Source organism: Drosophila ananassae, chromosome 3R (genome assembly GCF_017639315.1).
Source record: "Drosophila ananassae strain 14024-0371.13 chromosome 3R, ASM1763931v2, whole genome shotgun sequence".
Classification (NCBI taxonomy): domain Eukaryota; kingdom Metazoa; phylum Arthropoda; class Insecta; order Diptera; family Drosophilidae; genus Drosophila; species Drosophila ananassae.
Window position 1 is genome coordinate 17,036,239 of NC_057930.1, and position 17,439 is coordinate 17,053,677.

The following is a 17,439-nucleotide window of genomic DNA, read 5'->3' on the forward strand; positions in this document are numbered from 1 at the left end:
ATAGAGGAAAATGGAAGCTGGACCCTTCTCTGCCAGTCCTCTGAATGGCACCAGCGTTGCCAGGACTACCAGTTCGGTGGCAGGGACATGGAGAAGCAGCTGAAGGATGGATGCAGCGATGGCTCGGTCGACGGCAAAAGTTGCAGTTGTCCGAGTCGGAGGGCTCTGGCCATATAAAATAATAACAACTAACTAAAAATCCGTTCGCTTTAGCTGGAAAATCCTTTTGTTTTCCACGCCCACCACTTCATTGCCACTCCCCCCGGCCACCGCTCCTCCTCCGTGTCCTCGGTGCATAAAAAACCCGAAAAACTACTGGCAAAAAAAGGACGCTAGCAAAATAGAAAAATTGTTTGCCCCGCTCAAATTCAATGCAAAAGTTTTGCATCGCCGTCGAGCTACCCCCATAAATTTCGACCCCATGCCGCCCCATATCCTTTCTATCCCCTCAGCACCCCCCTGTGCCAGTCTTCCTTTGGCGTCTGACTTTTTTGCGGCATGGGTCGAAAGTTTATCAGCGCGTTTATCTGCTGCCATCGCACACCAGCTCCCGATCCAGTTCCAGTTTCAGCCCCAAAAAAAAAGAAATCGCCAACTCAACCGCTTGTTTGTCTTACTTTTGACCTCTATAAGGGTGCAGTCCGGGGGTGGGCAGGAGATGGGGCTGTGAAACATCCGATAATGACGAATTGGCAGGCGGATTGCAGAGGATGTGTAGATAAAGTAGTGTAGTTTGTCACTAGAGTTAGTTCCATTTGAATATTGAAATAGGTTGCCTAGAAGTTGGTCTTGTAAAATATTGAATATATCTTCTATGTAGGACTATATCCTTTCTTATAAGCAATGTTTCTAAGATCATTCTGTACTTTCTCTCATTCCAGGTAAGAAAAAACTAGACTTGTTCTTTTATCCTGCTGGTCTATTGTAAGTACATTGCTTTTTGAAGCAAATCCAATGTCTGTGCCAGTTTTGGTAATCCCAAAATGGCAACTCCTCCATGCCCCAATTAGTTCAACAATGCCATCCAGCTCCATAACGACGAAATGAAGTTGGCCCAGACACGCGCTTCACAAAATGAAAATTAAAAATGTTCTCCTACCTTAAGCAGCTTAAAATTAATTTGCATGGACGGAGGAGCTGCCGAAGGTACTGGCTTTGGATGGGGAGTGGAACTGAAACTGGGCCGTGGTGGCACCAGGCAGGGCAGGGCTGGAGGTGGGGCATGGCGGTTAGAAAAACTTCAGTGCAGTGGCATAGAAGTATACATTTGCCGGCGGAAGTTGAAAGTGGCAGTCGCGGCACTCGCAAACACACAGCCCTCCCACGCAGGCGGGGAAGGTGAAAATCCAAAGCCCAACCCCCTCACCCCCGATGCCAGGACCCAACCCCTGACCTCCACCCTTGCAAGCACTTAATAATACGGTTTATTAGCGACATAAGCACATCCGACGCTGCCTCGTCCGCTGTCGTTGCAGACATTTTAATTGGTAGGCGAGTGCATGGGTAACATAAAAATTATAGTCCTGCGGTGGCAACTGAGGCGGGGTGGTTGGGAGTGTGGTGGACCAGGGGGTGTGCCTCTGCAAACAGTGACAGACACGCTGGCAGCAGCCGCAGTGGCAGTGGCAGCGGCATGTGTTAGGGCCCGTGGCGCGAGCGAGGGGCGGCTGCCTCCAAGGCTGGGGGCAATTGAAAAGTAGGATATACACTTCAATCATTGGCTGCCTTTGTCTCTGCCAAAGTATCGCGAAGTGGAACGAGAGTGGGGCACGCGGTTGTGTGGTGAGGGCCCGGCATTGCCACAAATTAAAAACTGCTGCGTTTTTTAATCAAAGCGGCATTAAGAGGCAGCCGCGACTCCATGGTTGCGACCAGTGAAAAGGGTGCCCCAACACTGAGCTGCATGAACTTAGGAGCATGTGAAGCATTGAAAAACAGAGAAAACTAAAGCCCTAGATAGTAACTACGAGGGCTCTGAGGTGCAACGCATTGAGATTTAGCTACAAAAAATAAAATAAAATTTAATATACTCTCATTCAAGTATCTCCCGCGTCCCAAAGCCCTTCTTAGCTAGAGAGAATCATGTCTACATTTTTTTTATAGTGAAAAGACCTGTCTGAATCTGGTGGAGATTGTTCTTCGGCATTTAAATGCAGCGAAAAACGCTGCCATAATGGCTGCAACAGCTTAACGGCCCTCCCTTTGTATGCCCCCCGTGGCAAGGCTCTCAAAACAATTCCATAGCCACCTCGAGAACCCTTTTCGCCGCTCCTTCCACGGCGAGTACACGGGACTGTGATCCTGGCGGTGGAGGAGCCGATTGCGAAGGAGTGGCGCACCCGGGTGGCAGACGTACGAATTTTCCACATCCCTAAATCGCTAATCTGCTACGCATTTTTGCCGTGCCACTCTCGGTGAACGGTCTCCCCTCCAACTTTGTAATAATTTCGTCCTCGCCGGGTGAATTTTTCTCCGTTTTTTTTATTTTGTGCCCAAGCGCAAATCGGCAACTTTGAGCTGTAAAGTTGGAGGTTGGAGCCCGAGGAGGGTTTGTGGCTGGAGCTGGATATGGGTAAGGGTCTGGACTCCGGCCGGGCTTGGTTCTGAGCATCTCCAACGTGCACATATGTGCGAGGGTGCGATAAGGCGGCAGAGAAATTGAAATTGTTACCATTGGCGAAGGTTGTCGCTGCTAGACGTCGCCGGCGAGGTGAGCTAAACCCCACCCAGCCCAACGTCCTAGCCGCGGAGAGAGGGGATGGATGGGGTTTCCGCCAAAAAGGACGGCAGCCGTGCCACAAAAACGAGCAAAAAGGACTCGGAGGACACGCGAAGGTTGTAAAACCGCCAACGCCGAGGCTGCTGGAAATTTTGTGCTGCCAACTTTCAGGCACTCCTGCTCCAAACTCAAGTGCGCTTCGGGGATTGAGTGGGACGAGGACGAGGGTCTGGTGTGGGCTCAGAAGTGTAGTGGGAGGAGAGGGGGGCCAGCAAAAAGCGAAACTCCCCCGACGCCCTTTCGCGGAGTTGGCGGCGCTGTTGATTATGACGGCGCCGGCCATCGACTGTCGCCTGGAGGGACGAGAAGTTTGGAAGCGGGTACGTGGTTTTATTCAGGCTTGGGCCAGCTTTGCAGACATCCAGGACTCAGGATTCAAATTAAGTCTAGGCAAAGTGGATTTCAAACTAACCTCCATTGGTTGCAGAAAAAACTATACCTTAAACTACACTCATCCATCAAATTATGAGCTCAAATTAAAACCCAACGATCTGTATATCATTATATTAATTATTTGAATTTAAATGTTTTGTTTCGTAACCTTTTTTATCCAATTTTTAATATATTTTCCACATACCAGCATACAAACCTTTTTAGTAAATGAATTTTCATTTCAACAATAACCCTTTTCGGGCGTCTAGCTGCAATCTAGCAACCGCCCCGCCTCCTGGTAACCGGGGAAAAGCCCGGCCGAAACTCTCTTCCAAATTAAGTCTCAGACCTAACAGCGCGGCAGTCCCGTAACCCCTTGTACTCCCCCGCCCCTGCTCCGCAATCGATGGTGGGAGCCAACAAATAAAAAACTTTTTTTTTCCCCGGAATGTTTGTTGTATTATCTGCTGCCCGGGGGGAGGATGAGCCGCGGGAATGGGTCCTGGGAACTGCCCATAAAAGACGCCCATTTTTAGGAAAAATATCACCAGCAAAAAAAAAAAAAGAGGAATACGAAGGACCCAAAGGGGCGGTGGGTGGGGCGTGGGGGGTGAGCCCACGTGAGCTCATGCCAACAAAACGTTTGCCGCATCTTTTGGGATTTCTTGCCTCGTTTAAAAATCATTCAAGCAGCAGACACCACCGAACCCAATCCAACTGCCCCACCCGGCCGCCTCCTGCCACCGGATCCCATCAGCGCCCGAATTCAGACAGTGGCACAAATTGTGTCAAAAAGCGTTTGGCCTGGATGGGAGTGGACTTTGGGATGGGTTTTATTTTTTTCGTGTGGGTGTGGATATAGATGTGGGCATGGGCATGGGCATGGGCATGGGCATGGGCTTTTGGTCCCCCAGTTCCACCTTTCGTGAAGCGTTTGTTTGGCCTGAGCATTCATTTTTATGTTTTTGCTCATCCACCCCAGACTCCTAGCCTTCAGCCTTCAGCCTTCAGCCTCCTGCCTCCCAACACCCAGTGGCCCGAAAAACTTTGACGCCCAACGAAAGAGGCAGCAAATAATTCATCATTTTGCCTTCAGACTTCGGAGTGTTTCCTTTGCCAAAATCCTGGGCCTGTCGTGGAGTCGTGGATTGCCACGCAGCTTTCTGGCAAGAAGATGCCACCTCGGCTTCCAACCCCTGAAGCGCCAAAGAAGAAAATATTATTTGGAATGGTTTATCATCAATTTTATGTGCGAATTTTGCTCCTTTTTCTTCTCGTTTGTGCTTCCTCCTCCAGTCTTGCTTGACACACCGCCACCCCACTGCCTCTCCCGCTTTTGTTGCCGTAGTTGCCGGGAAATGAGTCCCCGTACTGGAGGTTCAGTTTAAGGGGGAAGGACACTGAGCTATGGAGCCAGTGAGCCACTGAGCCACTGTGACTGTCTTTGCGAGTGAAAATCAACTGAAACTCGATTTGATTATGATTTGTTTCGATCGAAGGCGGGCGAATAAGGAGAAGGAGCGCCCCTTCAGGACCAACTCCTCCATCCTTGCTATTGCAATGAGAATCGTGACGCAGACTGGCAGTGAAAACTGAATTTGATTTTTCACATTGCTCGGCTTGGCATTGACAGCATCCTGGATAAAAACCATCCATTTGATGACGGGGGAGAGCCCTCAGCCAGCTAATGCATTACTCTAACAAGGTTTCGTTTTAAAATTGAAACGAGCTAGTAGCTAAAGTGAGTTTGCTGAAAGTCCACTGAAGGGTTAGCAACGGTTATCATATTAGTCCACAATTATTAAAGTTCCCATTGGGAAACTCCGGGTCCAACTCCAACTCTACAGTTGGTACAGTTTCGCAAACTAAGCTTATTCGTTATATATTTGTCTTTTTCATCACAGTATTATTTGTTTCAATTTGTCCAATATTTTTTCAGTATATCGAGGTGTGCTCGGTTCTTTGGCTATTATTAAAACATTTATGGCATCATGGCTGCTGAAACGCCAAACACAGAGGACCACATCAATCAGCGTCCATGCCACCAACATCCAATGTTTTTTATACATTTATCCACATTTATTTTTATACACGCATATACAATATTTTATTTGTGTTTTTAATTCTTTGAAATTTTGTTTAATTTTGCATTTGTGTTTGTTATGATTTTTCGTTAGACCATACTCTCAGTTTGCTTTAATATTTCATCCACTCAATATTTAATGGAGCTGCAGTGGGATCTCTGAACTATTCTATTGTACAGTAGGTTACATAAGTCGGTGTAAACAGTGTTGTTTTTCGTCCATATCGCACAACAACTGCAGCCAAAAAAACATTTATTTGAGCAATAAAAAAAATTAAACAAAAAGGGGCCGGTGGAAAAAAGCCTGACATACCTGAAATACTATTTCTTTTCATGCATATTCAAAAAATTATTAAATACACTGAATGCAAATCATTTTTTCTAAGGTATATGTGTGTATTTGGCTAAGAGTAGGAGTACATGATTTCAAAAATACACAGTGCTTTTTTAAATAAATACATTCGAAAAAAGTTACTTTGAAATATTCCTTTAAAGAGCTTTTTTCTCTTTTTTTTTTTTTTTTTTGAAGCTGAGAAAAAACATTATGTTGTGTATATAAATTATGCAAACTGGATATTGAGAAGGCCCAGCACAACAATATCAGAACCAGCCATTATTTTTTTCTTTAGACAGTCTTCGATTTCACCCAGAAGACATGCCATTCATTAATTAAACCACAAATTATAAATCGCAGGGGCTATTAAATTTTTGATTCGATTTCTGCATTACCCGCCGATCTGTATCCAGAGTTTAATCGTCTAAGCCCATGGCAACCTGACATAGTCCGGCCGTCCACCTTGACTGCCATTTGGCTTTCCCTCTCACCTGAAGTGACAAAGTCTCGCCATCTGGCATGCCCCAAAACGCTGTTGGCCGTCTGCACACCCGGCGTATACGCAATGTGCGTTAGATGGGGGAGCACTAAAGCTGCCATAGATTTCAGTTAACTGCAACGCATTGCCGACGTGCTGTTGTCGTCAGCAAGGAGCATCCTGTTTAGCACAGCCATCGCCATCGCCATCTCCATCGCCATGAGCATCTTCACATGCCTCATGATGAGAATTCATATGCAAATCCAAAACGCAAATCAGCATCGGAACTCGGGTCCCATCAGTGGCAGATGCAGTTGGCTCCTGCTGACTTCCAACTAGGCCCCGAAGAATGCCAAATGGTTTTTGAGGGGCCTTCAGAATCGTCAGGTGGGAAAATGAGGCGGCAAAGTAGCTCAGCAGGCAATAAGCGGATGTTAATGCACTTGCAACAAGTTGAAATTCTACTTGCTTCAAGTGCAGCAAATGCGGTGGAAGCGTCTTATGAAAATCAATCGGAATAATTATAAAATGTGTGTTTACTCACAGCAGGCTACCCATGATGACAATTAAGACTGAAGCTATTAACTAAAACAGTAACTAGAGGAAGTAGGAGTTCTATCAGTTTGTAATATTAGCATATTGCAACACTATCAAGTGTCGACAAAGGGCAACAGATTTTACTGTTTTCCGCTGGAAAAAACAAAACATTTTCTCCTATTTATTTGGCCGAAACATCCATCCCTTTTAGGCGATGAGCGCACGCATAATTTCACCTTCCCCTGCACCTGTCATCGCATCCCTTGCACCAGCCACCCCCCTTCGGCTTGTTCTGCTAATGCATTGACTAACGGGCACATCATGCGTGCAACTAAGGGCCGGTGGGGCATGGCATGGCATGGCATGGAGAGTGTGATTTGTTGGGGGGCAACATAAAAAATCCGTCCTGGAACGAGTTCACCATGAGGCGCAAAAACCAAAAATAAAATGCAATTTTTGTTTGCTGTCCGAAAGGGGGTGTAGGAATTATTGCGAGTGTAGCTGGCTGGGTGGGGGTAGGAGGTTGGGTGGCAGAGGTTGGGAGCTCTGCCAGGTGGGTGGTATTAACTGGGCAACAGATCCTGGGCCCTACAAAGCGACCAGTGCATATGCGTGGTGGGCATTAATTGTGATGTCTGGCATGGCTGGAAACTTGGCAGATGAGTAAGTAGATTTCCTTGTATGTAGGCCTGCATTTTTCCCGCCTTTTTTCCCATGCCACTGCAAGGGGGGCTGGGAGATATGCATCGGCTCCTCATTGATAATAAGGCCCCCCCGCAGAGTTCCCTTGATTTTTTGCACCTCCCGCTGCATTCGCATCGGCGCTCGTTGCTCGTCGGGTGTCTGCTTTTTTTTGCATCTTTTGTATGTGCCACATATATATATTTTTGTATGCGTAATATTTTACACGCCAACACAGATGCAGTGGAGCCTACCGCTGTCCAGTGGAAGCCGAGTGTGTATGGGTGTGCGTGTGTGCGTGCGAGCAGAACAGTTGCAGCGAAAAAAGGACCAAAAAAGCTCCGCCTTTAAAAATGAGTGCGCACCAATTGCCATTTGTGTTTCTGTGCTTTTCTCTTTTTTACTCTCACGCATCCCGCACGCAGCCTGCAATCCCTGATAAGCATGATATGGACTGAGACTCCCAACTCCTGGCTAGCACCATCTCTGGTGAAACCACCCACCTCCCACGCCTCAGACCCAGCCATCCCGGCCATCGCGTTGTTGTAAATAGGAATAAAAATAAGGGAAAAAGTTGGGAAGGCCGTTGCAGAAATGGCAAGTGTAAAAAGCGTTGAAAAAAGCGCCTTCCCTCGCCTTCCTGAAGAAGAAAAGTAGTATCCTGGCTGTGTTGTTGCATTTGCTTTCGCGCGGCTTCGGTTAACTGGTCCATATGGGGCATCCCCAAACATATGCGGGATATTCTTTACATACCAGTAGGCGTGTTTTTTTATTTTATTTACGCACCTCAGCGACAGATCGCTGGATCATGGGAGAGGAGAGTCAGGACATCCTAGGACAGTTAAGTGGCAGGACGAAAGAGACCTACTGTCTGGCAAACAGAGAAGGCGCTAGCTGGGGGAGAAGGACTTGTGCGGTTGCGGTCGCTGAAGGAAACGGGCATCAATGTCTGACAATATTATGTTTCAATTTCGAGGCACGAGGCGGCGAAAGGGGCAGATGGAAAAAGGATATATAGCACCGAGGGATAAATTACAAATGAGCCATGGCAAAGGGAATGATGGCAAGTGTTTGAGCCTGTCAATGCGAGGAATTCGACTTTACAATAAAAAAAGGACTCAATTGAAAGGGATTTAAGAAATTGAATAAAATTGAAGTTGATAAAACGAAACAATGATAGAAAAGTCCATCACCTAAATAATCAGATCAGAAGCGAGGTGGTGAGTCCTGTTTCCACCTCTCTGCTCTTGACACCTGCCCTCGCTTCGGCCAACAAAACGCTGCATACTTTATGATCCTGGCCAAATAATATTCGCGCCCGGCACAGGAACTAACGACTTTAGTTCCCCCTTCCATTCCCCTTTTGTTTCTGCCATTGAGTGGCGTGTACCGTTAGTTACAGTGGCCCCAAAAATATTTGTAACAAGCGCAGCGATTACAGCCCAGTGCCACCTACCGCCCCCCAAAAAATATACTCGTTTTGATGTGAGTAAGGTTGACCCGTTTTGTGGCCATGGCCAGCAGGGAGAGTGGAACTGGGACCTGGGAGCTTCGAAAAAAAATCAAGTAACGGAACGGAAGAGGATTTTTTTCTCCCATTTTCGTTTTTCAGAATAATGTTGCCTACCGCTGGTGGGCAGAAATAGAAAAGCAAACCATCATCAATAGCATCCAAAAACGAAGGGTGGAAGAGCGGAAAATCGCTGCCGCCACAGGTCGGGCCAGGGCTTCGGGGTTAAGGCGCCCGGGAGGCTCCATCCCCCATGACGTATTCCCCATCCGCACACATACAATCGCTGGCTAAGCTTTGATGCCACACCGTACTTCCTTTTCTGGTTAGGCGATGCAGTTTCTAATGCCCTCGCTGGGGGAATTTTGCACATCGTACTTCAAAAACATAAACTAATCACTAGGGAAAAGGATAAGGAGATAAATATTTTAACTTTTTGCGAATAGATTGTATGCTTTATAGAGGTCTATTCAATCCTTAGAGGTGTATTTGATCCGTATTATATCCCGATTATATTTTATTTTATATTTTATTCAAAAGAGTATGCCATTTTCTATGCAACTTGTAGTTTTGTTCATTTCTCGCAAGTGCATTGCATAAAAATAAGTGCAATCCCCCTAGTTCTCTCCCCCATAATTTGCATGCATCCCCTTTTTTTTACCTCCAGATGCATTCGCTTTTTAGTTGCAACAATGGCAACAACAAATCAGCAACAAAAACAGGAACAGCATCAAAGTTTTGACTGGCTGGCCCTTCACCACCCTGGGTCTTTGTGCGTGCGGCGTAAAAAATAAAATAGAATTTTCAACGGAAATGCGAAAATTTTACACCACACATCCACACTGAATATGTGCACTGGCGGCAGTTGCTATGCCAACATTCAGATGCAAAATATTCAAATGATTTGACAACAATAGAGAGTGAAATATATTACAGGTGTCCTTATAGATATGGTCTGCGTATAGAGTTTAAAATAATGGGCAATTATACGATATTTTTTATGGATAATAGAAAGAAACTGATAAAAAATACACATATATTCTTCTGAAATCCATGCAGAGCTTTAGTGGCCATAATCCCCATTTTGGACTATCAGACTAAGTCCGTTATTACCTGATCCATCACGCCCTTTGTACCTTTTTTGGGAGCCAAGCAAATAAATAACTTGCACTTCACACACACACCAGTTATGTATCAGTTATGTAAACAAAACAAACACATCGGATATGTATGTATCGGTTTCAATATTTCATATACACGATAGGGAGCCTGGAGGCTTCCTGTTCCCCTAAACCATCCAGCCCTCAGCTAAAACCATGACTGGTAACTAATTTGAAACTGGCCCAGCATCGGGCCACCCATTCACTGATTTTTTCTATACTTTCTATATATTTTTTTATAGGTGCACTGCCTCCCCCGCGGAGAATGCAGTTGCCGTGTTCCGACCACTCCTTTTTTGTAATTGCTTTGACCAGCACAGATATTATTTTATTGTTGAAGTTTTTTCGGGCTTATATACACATGTACCATATATGTGCACCATCTATGGGTGTACATGCATTAAATGCATCGAGGGTTGCAGTTGAAATTTTAACCTAAATGGGAAACAGACGAATGGGAGAGATTTACCGAAAGCGCATATTTAAATTGAAAAATCTTTAAAATGTTTCCCACAGTTCCAGGCAGTCTAAGACACTCTAGTAAAGTAAATAGAAATTTATTGCTTCTATAAAGAGCCCATTGAAGGACAAACAGATTGGACAAAAGTACACGTTTTTTATTAATTAAAATGCAATCCGACATAGAAAAGGAACCTAGACAAAAGTCTTGAGGGCAAACAAGTAACCGCATTTTTAAGAGTCCAAGTCCGAGTCGGAAACGGAAACGGAACCAGTCCGTCGGGAGTTCTTGTGGGTTTGGACTCTTGCTTGACTTAAGCTCTGGACTCATCCCGGGCAACCTTGACTTTGCCAGGAGCAAGGTAAGCCGAAAGATGAGCGCCGGTCCCTTCTTGGCAAGTAATTTGTTTTGGGCTGACAGCCACCCACCGGGCGTATGGGTAACACCTGCCTGCCAGAGAAGCATTGGGGAGCTGGGAGGTGGGGCCATAAATCCAAACATTTATTTCCATTCCCCGAGGTTGCTTTTGAAGTCTCACCCAAATTTGTAACCCTTTTTCGGCAGTGATGAGCTTAGGATGGGCGAAGGCAGGCAGCTCTCCTAAATATCAGAAATATGCGGGCTTGTGGCATCTTACAAGTAAAAGCAAAGCCTCGCAAAAGGGGAGTGGGAAAGTTCATTGCAGGAGGCAGTACCCACCCAAAACTAACAAACCGATGAGGTGACAGGGTGGAGGATAAACATGTGCTACTCCAGCTTCCTGCTGCCTTGTGTCTGGTGCTCGGTGCCGGGTGCCTGCCAGCCTAAAAGCAGACTTTGACTTCGGCTGCGTCTAGAACACACCACTACAATGCCGGCAACCTCTAAGCACACGCATAATGAATTACCACCCAGCCAGGAGTCGTCCTGTCCCTCCTCCATTCCCCCATACCGCCTCACACCCACCGCCAACTGCCGATGACATATTTCTCCAGACAGAGGCAGCCAAGCCAGCCTCCTGCTAGCAGCGCCTAAAAGGCAGCTAAGAAAATTTGCGTTTAACTCATAAGTGCGTGAAAGGGTTGCCAGGACCGGGTCCCAGTGCCCCGGTCTCAGCCCCAACCCTAGCCCCAATGCCTCCCGCCCTCTTCGGGCCAAACAACATCCCTTGCCAAGGGGTTGCCTCTGTGCACTGTCAAGGAAATTGTAGTTTAAATGAAATGGAAGTTGCTTTTATCAACGACGGAGGCGGTGGGCTGAGAACTTAGGGTTTCGGATTGAGAACCTGTACATAGAAGGGCTGGAGATGGAGCTGGGGCTGGGGCTAGTGTGTGTGAGCTTTCTTAGAAGTTCTCCCCCTTGCCAGCTTGTGTGTCGTATATAAATTAAAATGCCTAAACATATGCATTAGTTTTTGTCTCGGTCTCACTTCTTCCACAGGATGTGTGGGCCTCGGTGAGCTGGGGCTTGGGGTAGCTCCAAAGTTTTTGTGGTTGCGACATCGGTTTTTGAGGGAGGTGTGACTGGATGCTTGAGACAAGCAGAGAAGGTCGGAGGGCTACATTCGGGTGGTTTTAGGGGAACGAGGAACTTGGAACGAGGCGAACTGTCAGTCTCGAGTCGGTCTCGAGTTGTGGCCTGACAACTTAGTCTAATGAGAATTCAAATTCGAAACCCAACTACGCAATCGTGCTGAAGAAATTAAAAGAAATTGCACATGATGTGCTTCCCTGCATAGGTATGTATGTGGGCATGGAACACTGTGCCGTACATAGATATCCATGCATGGAGGTGTGTGCGTGTGCCGAAGGTTCAAGACTGTAAGCAATAAAGCAAATATTTGTTTCACTTTTTGGCAATAAACTCAAAAATATTTGTTCAAACCCGACTGCTGCAGGAAGAAATACAATTTTTGTGAGGTCTGCTACCACGTTGAGGTGAAAAATGTCAGACGGTAATTATCTTATAAATAAACCAGGTACAGTTGCAGTTCAAGGGTGTACCAACAGACTCCTGGACATAGAGATTTGATTGTTGCTGTGAAAGAAAAACCTTTTTCCCTTCAAAAAACATTCCACAAATCATTCCCCAGAGCCACCCACCCATATGCCTCAGAGATCCGGCAAATTAATGTTAATTAAGACTTGGAGTCCTTCCACGTTTAAAGGAAAAGAAGGGAGCTTCAATCTCGATGGCCATCCACACGGAACACAGCATCATTTCATCTTCTCCATCCCCCACCCCGACACAATCCCTTCTCCCTCGCCCATCCTGTCGCAGTGTCCTTCGACCGCAAAACCAAAGGAGTGTAGAGGAAAAAAGCTTGTGTGCCGGACACCCAACGTCTTGGGCAAAATGTTTCATTAGAACCATGTCGGCCGCAAATGGCAGGAAAGGAACCCAACCCAAGAACCCTCCCCTTTGAGGGACCCGGAACCCGGTTCCCGGCAGCCCGCCTTCAGTCCACCAACCCACCGGCCGCCCAGTCCCATGGCCACTGCTTATACTAATTTTCAGTGCAAAAAGACGGACTGTGAAAAAAGGCAACCCCAAGAATGGACGGAAGAGCCAGGCAGCCAGGCAATGTGAACTGGTACTGAGCTCGCCTGAAGATGAAAGTCGGGAAAAGTTTCCCTCGGATCTGAACAGGGGTTTGGGCAGCTTTCTTTGACGTTGCGTCTTTTTTGCATTCTTTTGAATTCTCTAACGAACTTCCAGCTGGCTCTCCATCTAATCATTGGGATTTGGCATATCGAACAGAGTCCCAAAACTTTGTGTGGTCTCCGCCAAGTTGCCTTGTAGCAAAAAAAATTTTTCAATATAAACCTGAAGATAACCAAGACACTGAAAGTTTATAAAAAAAAAGTGAATTCTGAAATTCTAGACTAAAATTTTTAGAACTCTCTAGTCTTTTAGATACTGACCACGATTTGTTTTCTTTTTGTGATTTATAGGAAACCATCCCAGCAACACCGACCGTGACCACCGATACCACCAGCAGCGTGGTTGGTGTGGCCACCGGGGTCGCAGGCGGAGGAGGTTCCGGTGCGGGTGGTGGCGGCATCGTCGGCGCAGGCGGACTCCTGGGCGAAATGGTCAGCGGCCTGGGTGGCGGCGCGGGCAGCGAATCGGAGGCGTACGCCGGCCTGATGAAGGACGCCGACAAGTTGAAGCTGATGCTGCTCGCCTGGAACTACCAGAACTCGACGGCGGTCCGCAACGGAACCGAGGGTCCCGACCTTTCGGTGGTGGGTGGTCTGTGGGCCCAGTACCAGAACGCTCTGGCCCAGAACGCTGCGGCAGCGGCGGCGGCCAGTGTCAAGATGGACAGTTCGTTGTCGCCGGTGCCGCGGCAGGACACTCACTCGCCCATGGAGACCCAAGACGAAACGAACTCGTCTGGACAGAAGGAGGAAGACGAGGTCTCCGAGGACGACTCTGACGACAAGCTGGATGAGAAGTTGGCCACCACACACGATCCCGAGCGCCTCAAGGCCTTCAATGTGAGTAATGCGAGTGAGATGAGAGCTGAGAGTGAGCAGCGAATGTAAAGCCAAGCGTTGCCAAAGAAAGCGCCAGGATATTCTGGTCGATATTCAGTTCGATCGGTATACAATAACGCTTCCCTTCGCTTTCAGATGTTTGTGCGACTGTTTGTGGACGAGAATCTGGACCGCATCATTCCGATATCGAAGCAGCCGAAGGAGAAGATCCAGGCTATCATCGACTCGTGCGCCCGCCAGTTCCCCGAGTTCAGTGACAGATCCCGCAAACGTATTCGAACCTATCTGAAGTCATGCAGGCGCAATAAGAAGACCCGGGATGGATGGGAGAATACGGTAAGTGGGACTACTCTTCTGATTTTTCATTTTTATTCCACACCTCCTCCTACAAAGCAAAGCAAACTTTTTAACTTGAATACTTACACCTCCTGCTTGCAGACCCGACCCACTCCCGCTCATCTCACGTCAGTGCAGGCGGAACAAATCCTGGCCATCGCCTGTGAGAATGAGTCCATGAATGCCAAGCGAATGAGGATTGGCCTGGAGCCCATTACCCACGCGGTTCCGGCGCCGGGCAGTGCAGTCGCCGCAGCAGCAGCCGCAGCTGCCGCCGCCGCTGTGGTGGCTGCCACCAGCTCAGGAGCCGGAGGAACCAGCACAACGACCGCTGGCAACGCAACCGTCACCTGCGGCGTGGGTGGAGCTGCGGATGCCGCCGGACTCACCAGCGTTGCGGCTGCAGCTCTGCCCTTTGTTAGTGCCGTCGGCTTCGCCCGCTCTACCCCCAACTCGGAGCACGCGGAGGCCCTGCCTTTTGGGGCGGCCGGCACGGTAGGTGGCAGCGCGGGTGGTGGCAGCGCGAGCGGGGGCCAAGTGGGCGGTGGTGGGGGCATGAGCTCAGCGCGAAGCTCTCCCCTCGCCCTCAGCTCCAATGCCAGCGTGAGCGGCGGTGCTAGTGTTACTGGCCTCACCCTGGCCAATGGCGCCGGGGCCTCCAACGGAGCCGGTCTGCCGGCCAGCAGTCCCTACACCACGGATTTCAGCTCCCCTTCGACGGCTTCGCCGTTTGTGGCGGCGGCGGCAGCAGCGGCCGTAGCTGCCGGCCGGGCTCCTAGCTATCCGGGATACTTTCCAGGTGTGGCTGGCCTGGGAAATGGTGAGTTTAATAATGATTTGAAAACCTAAATTATTAGCAGAAATGCATAATTTATTTTTTAATTTCCAGTTACGCCCACCGATCTCTCGATGAAGCCCAATAGCCTCACCTCTGGCATTGGCGGCAACTTGGTCAGCAACAACAACAGCAACAACTCCGTGGCAGGCAACATCAACTCCCAACTGAGTGCTGCCAATTTGGCCAGCCTGAGCAACGCGAACAACAACAACGCTCTGGTTACCGCCACGCAGCAGCTGCAGCAACTCCAGCAACAGCAGCAGCAGCAGCAACAGCAGCAGCAACAACAGCAGCAGCAGCTCCTGGGAGGCGGTGGTGGGGGCGGCATGGATGGGCAGTCCGCCCGAGCGCCGCCCATCCTACCGCACAAGTTGAGCGCCAACGAGGTGACAGCGGCCCGCCAGGTGATATCCGCTTACCGCGAAAGCGCCGCCTTTCTGCTTCGCACCGCCGACCAGGTTGAGCAGCTGCTAGTCCAGCAGCAGTAGGTGGACCGGGGAGCGGGAGACGACAAAGGCTGTTAGGAAGCCGACGGCGGGGCGCACTCTAGGTTCGAGACCCAAGCGATGCCAGGCGCGTGCGGGTTGTTCCTATTTTAAATTAAATTTAAAATGAATTACACACACACTGCAACACTGAAGCCAAACTAAGCGAAAAATAGTCAAACCATAGAGCAAACTAACGATGAGAACCAGAAGGGTCGATCGCAACATCGACAGCAGATTAACGAAATAGTCAAAGCAGTTTATTTAAACAAAACATTTTAAGTGTTTTTTCCTCCAACTACGTACAGCATATTTAAAATAGAATTAAACGATAAACAAAAACCAAAAGAAATATTGCAAATATCACAACAGTAAAGTACTTGGAGCTGCCTCAGCTAGCTTAAATGATTCGAAAACTGTTTAAGAGATCCCACCTTGTTTTAAATTCCAAAAACTTGTAACTATCCTCTGCATGGAAGGTTTCAATATGTTACTTTAATCTTCCGGTCCCAGATGAAAGCCTACCCCGTTTAGAACCATTTCAGGTAGCTGAGGTGGCTCCAGTTTAAAATAAAACCAAGCAACAGTTCAACATACTACAGTGTCTACTAAAAGTAAACCTACAATAGCCATACACACACACTCGCATTGATTTAGTTTCAACTTTTAATTATAGAATACTTTTTGACTCTCGTCCTTCTGAGAGCCACTGATTCCGGGCCCGTTTTTAAAGTGCGCGATTTGTTACGAAAATTAAAAAAATATAAGTAATAAGTTGAAGTATTGTTGTACATTTTAAGCAAAAGATTTAAAAAAAATTTTAAGGAAAGAAAAAAAAACAAAAAAAAAAACGTAAAACTATGAGAAAACACAGGGTGATACTTTGAAAAATTAATACAATGCATAAGCTAAAAATTAATGACAAACAAAATATGTAAAGAAAGTCGATTCGAGAATGGCATAGATGTTGGTAAATGTGTATTTAACGTTTAGAGTTTACATTTGAACACTGTTTTTTGGATTAATTGTATTTATCTTTTTGAGTTGTTGTCCCATTAACTTTCTCTTACGTGTATATATTTTAAATGGTTCTTTTCAAAGACATTTTAAGTTTAACTGTTGCTTTTTACTCGAATTCGATTATGGAATAATACAAGTAAACTAATTATATACAAATAGCCATTCATGTTTTTTGCAAATATAAATGTGCATGTAAAAATAAGAACAATTTAAAACACACACGGACGGTAACGAAAAAAAATAGTGCATCAGTTATGTATGAGTGTGTGGCAGAGAATTGGAGCATCGCCAGGCAAGGCAAATTATAGAATTTAATGATATAAATAAATTGCTAAAATTATTTAACCAACAATTATTGACTACACCTAACTAAATACTCCAATGAATCCGATAAATTGCTTGCAAGGCAGACAAAACATTTATACAGAATACTTAAACATAAATTAATGTGTGGCATTTGCGTAGGAGAGTAAACTAATTAAATCATCACGAGGCAACACGAATGAAACAAGACATTTTAAAAATCGAATTAATAAAGAATTTATGAGAATTATATGTACATTAAAAGTATGTGTTTTCATTTCAACTTAAGTGGAAAGTAATCGTTGTCCCTCGAATTTTAGGAACCCTATTTGTAAGTCACCGTTTAAAAATCGCAAAAGTGCCTCGAAGGACACTTTGGCCCACTGCGATGGCTGTATTTTGGCCAATTTTCTTGAGCGGAGCACCTTAAACGAATTGTGGATCCATTCTCCATCATTTTGCATCAAAATCTAGGAACGAAATATTTTTTCGATATTTTGTAAATTTTTGTGGGGCATCCCCTTCAAAAATCGCAAAAGTGCCACGAAGGACACTTTGGCACACTGCGATGGCTATATCTT

At 46.7% G+C, this 17,439-nt stretch overlaps 1 protein-coding gene across 2 annotated transcripts in view; it reads left to right on the plus strand.

Moving 5' to 3' along the window:
- The window catches only part of LOC6497108 (AF4/FMR2 family member lilli), a 54,363-nt gene extending 37,241 nt beyond the window's left edge, over nucleotides 1-17,122 (plus strand). For both annotated transcript variants that reach the window (XM_044716639.1, XM_014906032.3), the window contains 4 exons: nucleotides 13,328-13,876; nucleotides 14,012-14,212; nucleotides 14,315-15,032; nucleotides 15,102-17,122. In XM_044716639.1, the coding sequence (XP_044572574.1) occupies nucleotides 13,328-13,876; nucleotides 14,012-14,212; nucleotides 14,315-15,032; nucleotides 15,102-15,538 (1,905 nt within the window). In that variant the 3' untranslated portion in view covers nucleotides 15,539-17,122. The remainder of the gene's footprint in view (nucleotides 1-13,327; nucleotides 13,877-14,011; nucleotides 14,213-14,314; nucleotides 15,033-15,101) is intronic.
- Nucleotides 17,123-17,439: the final 317 nt, after the last annotated feature.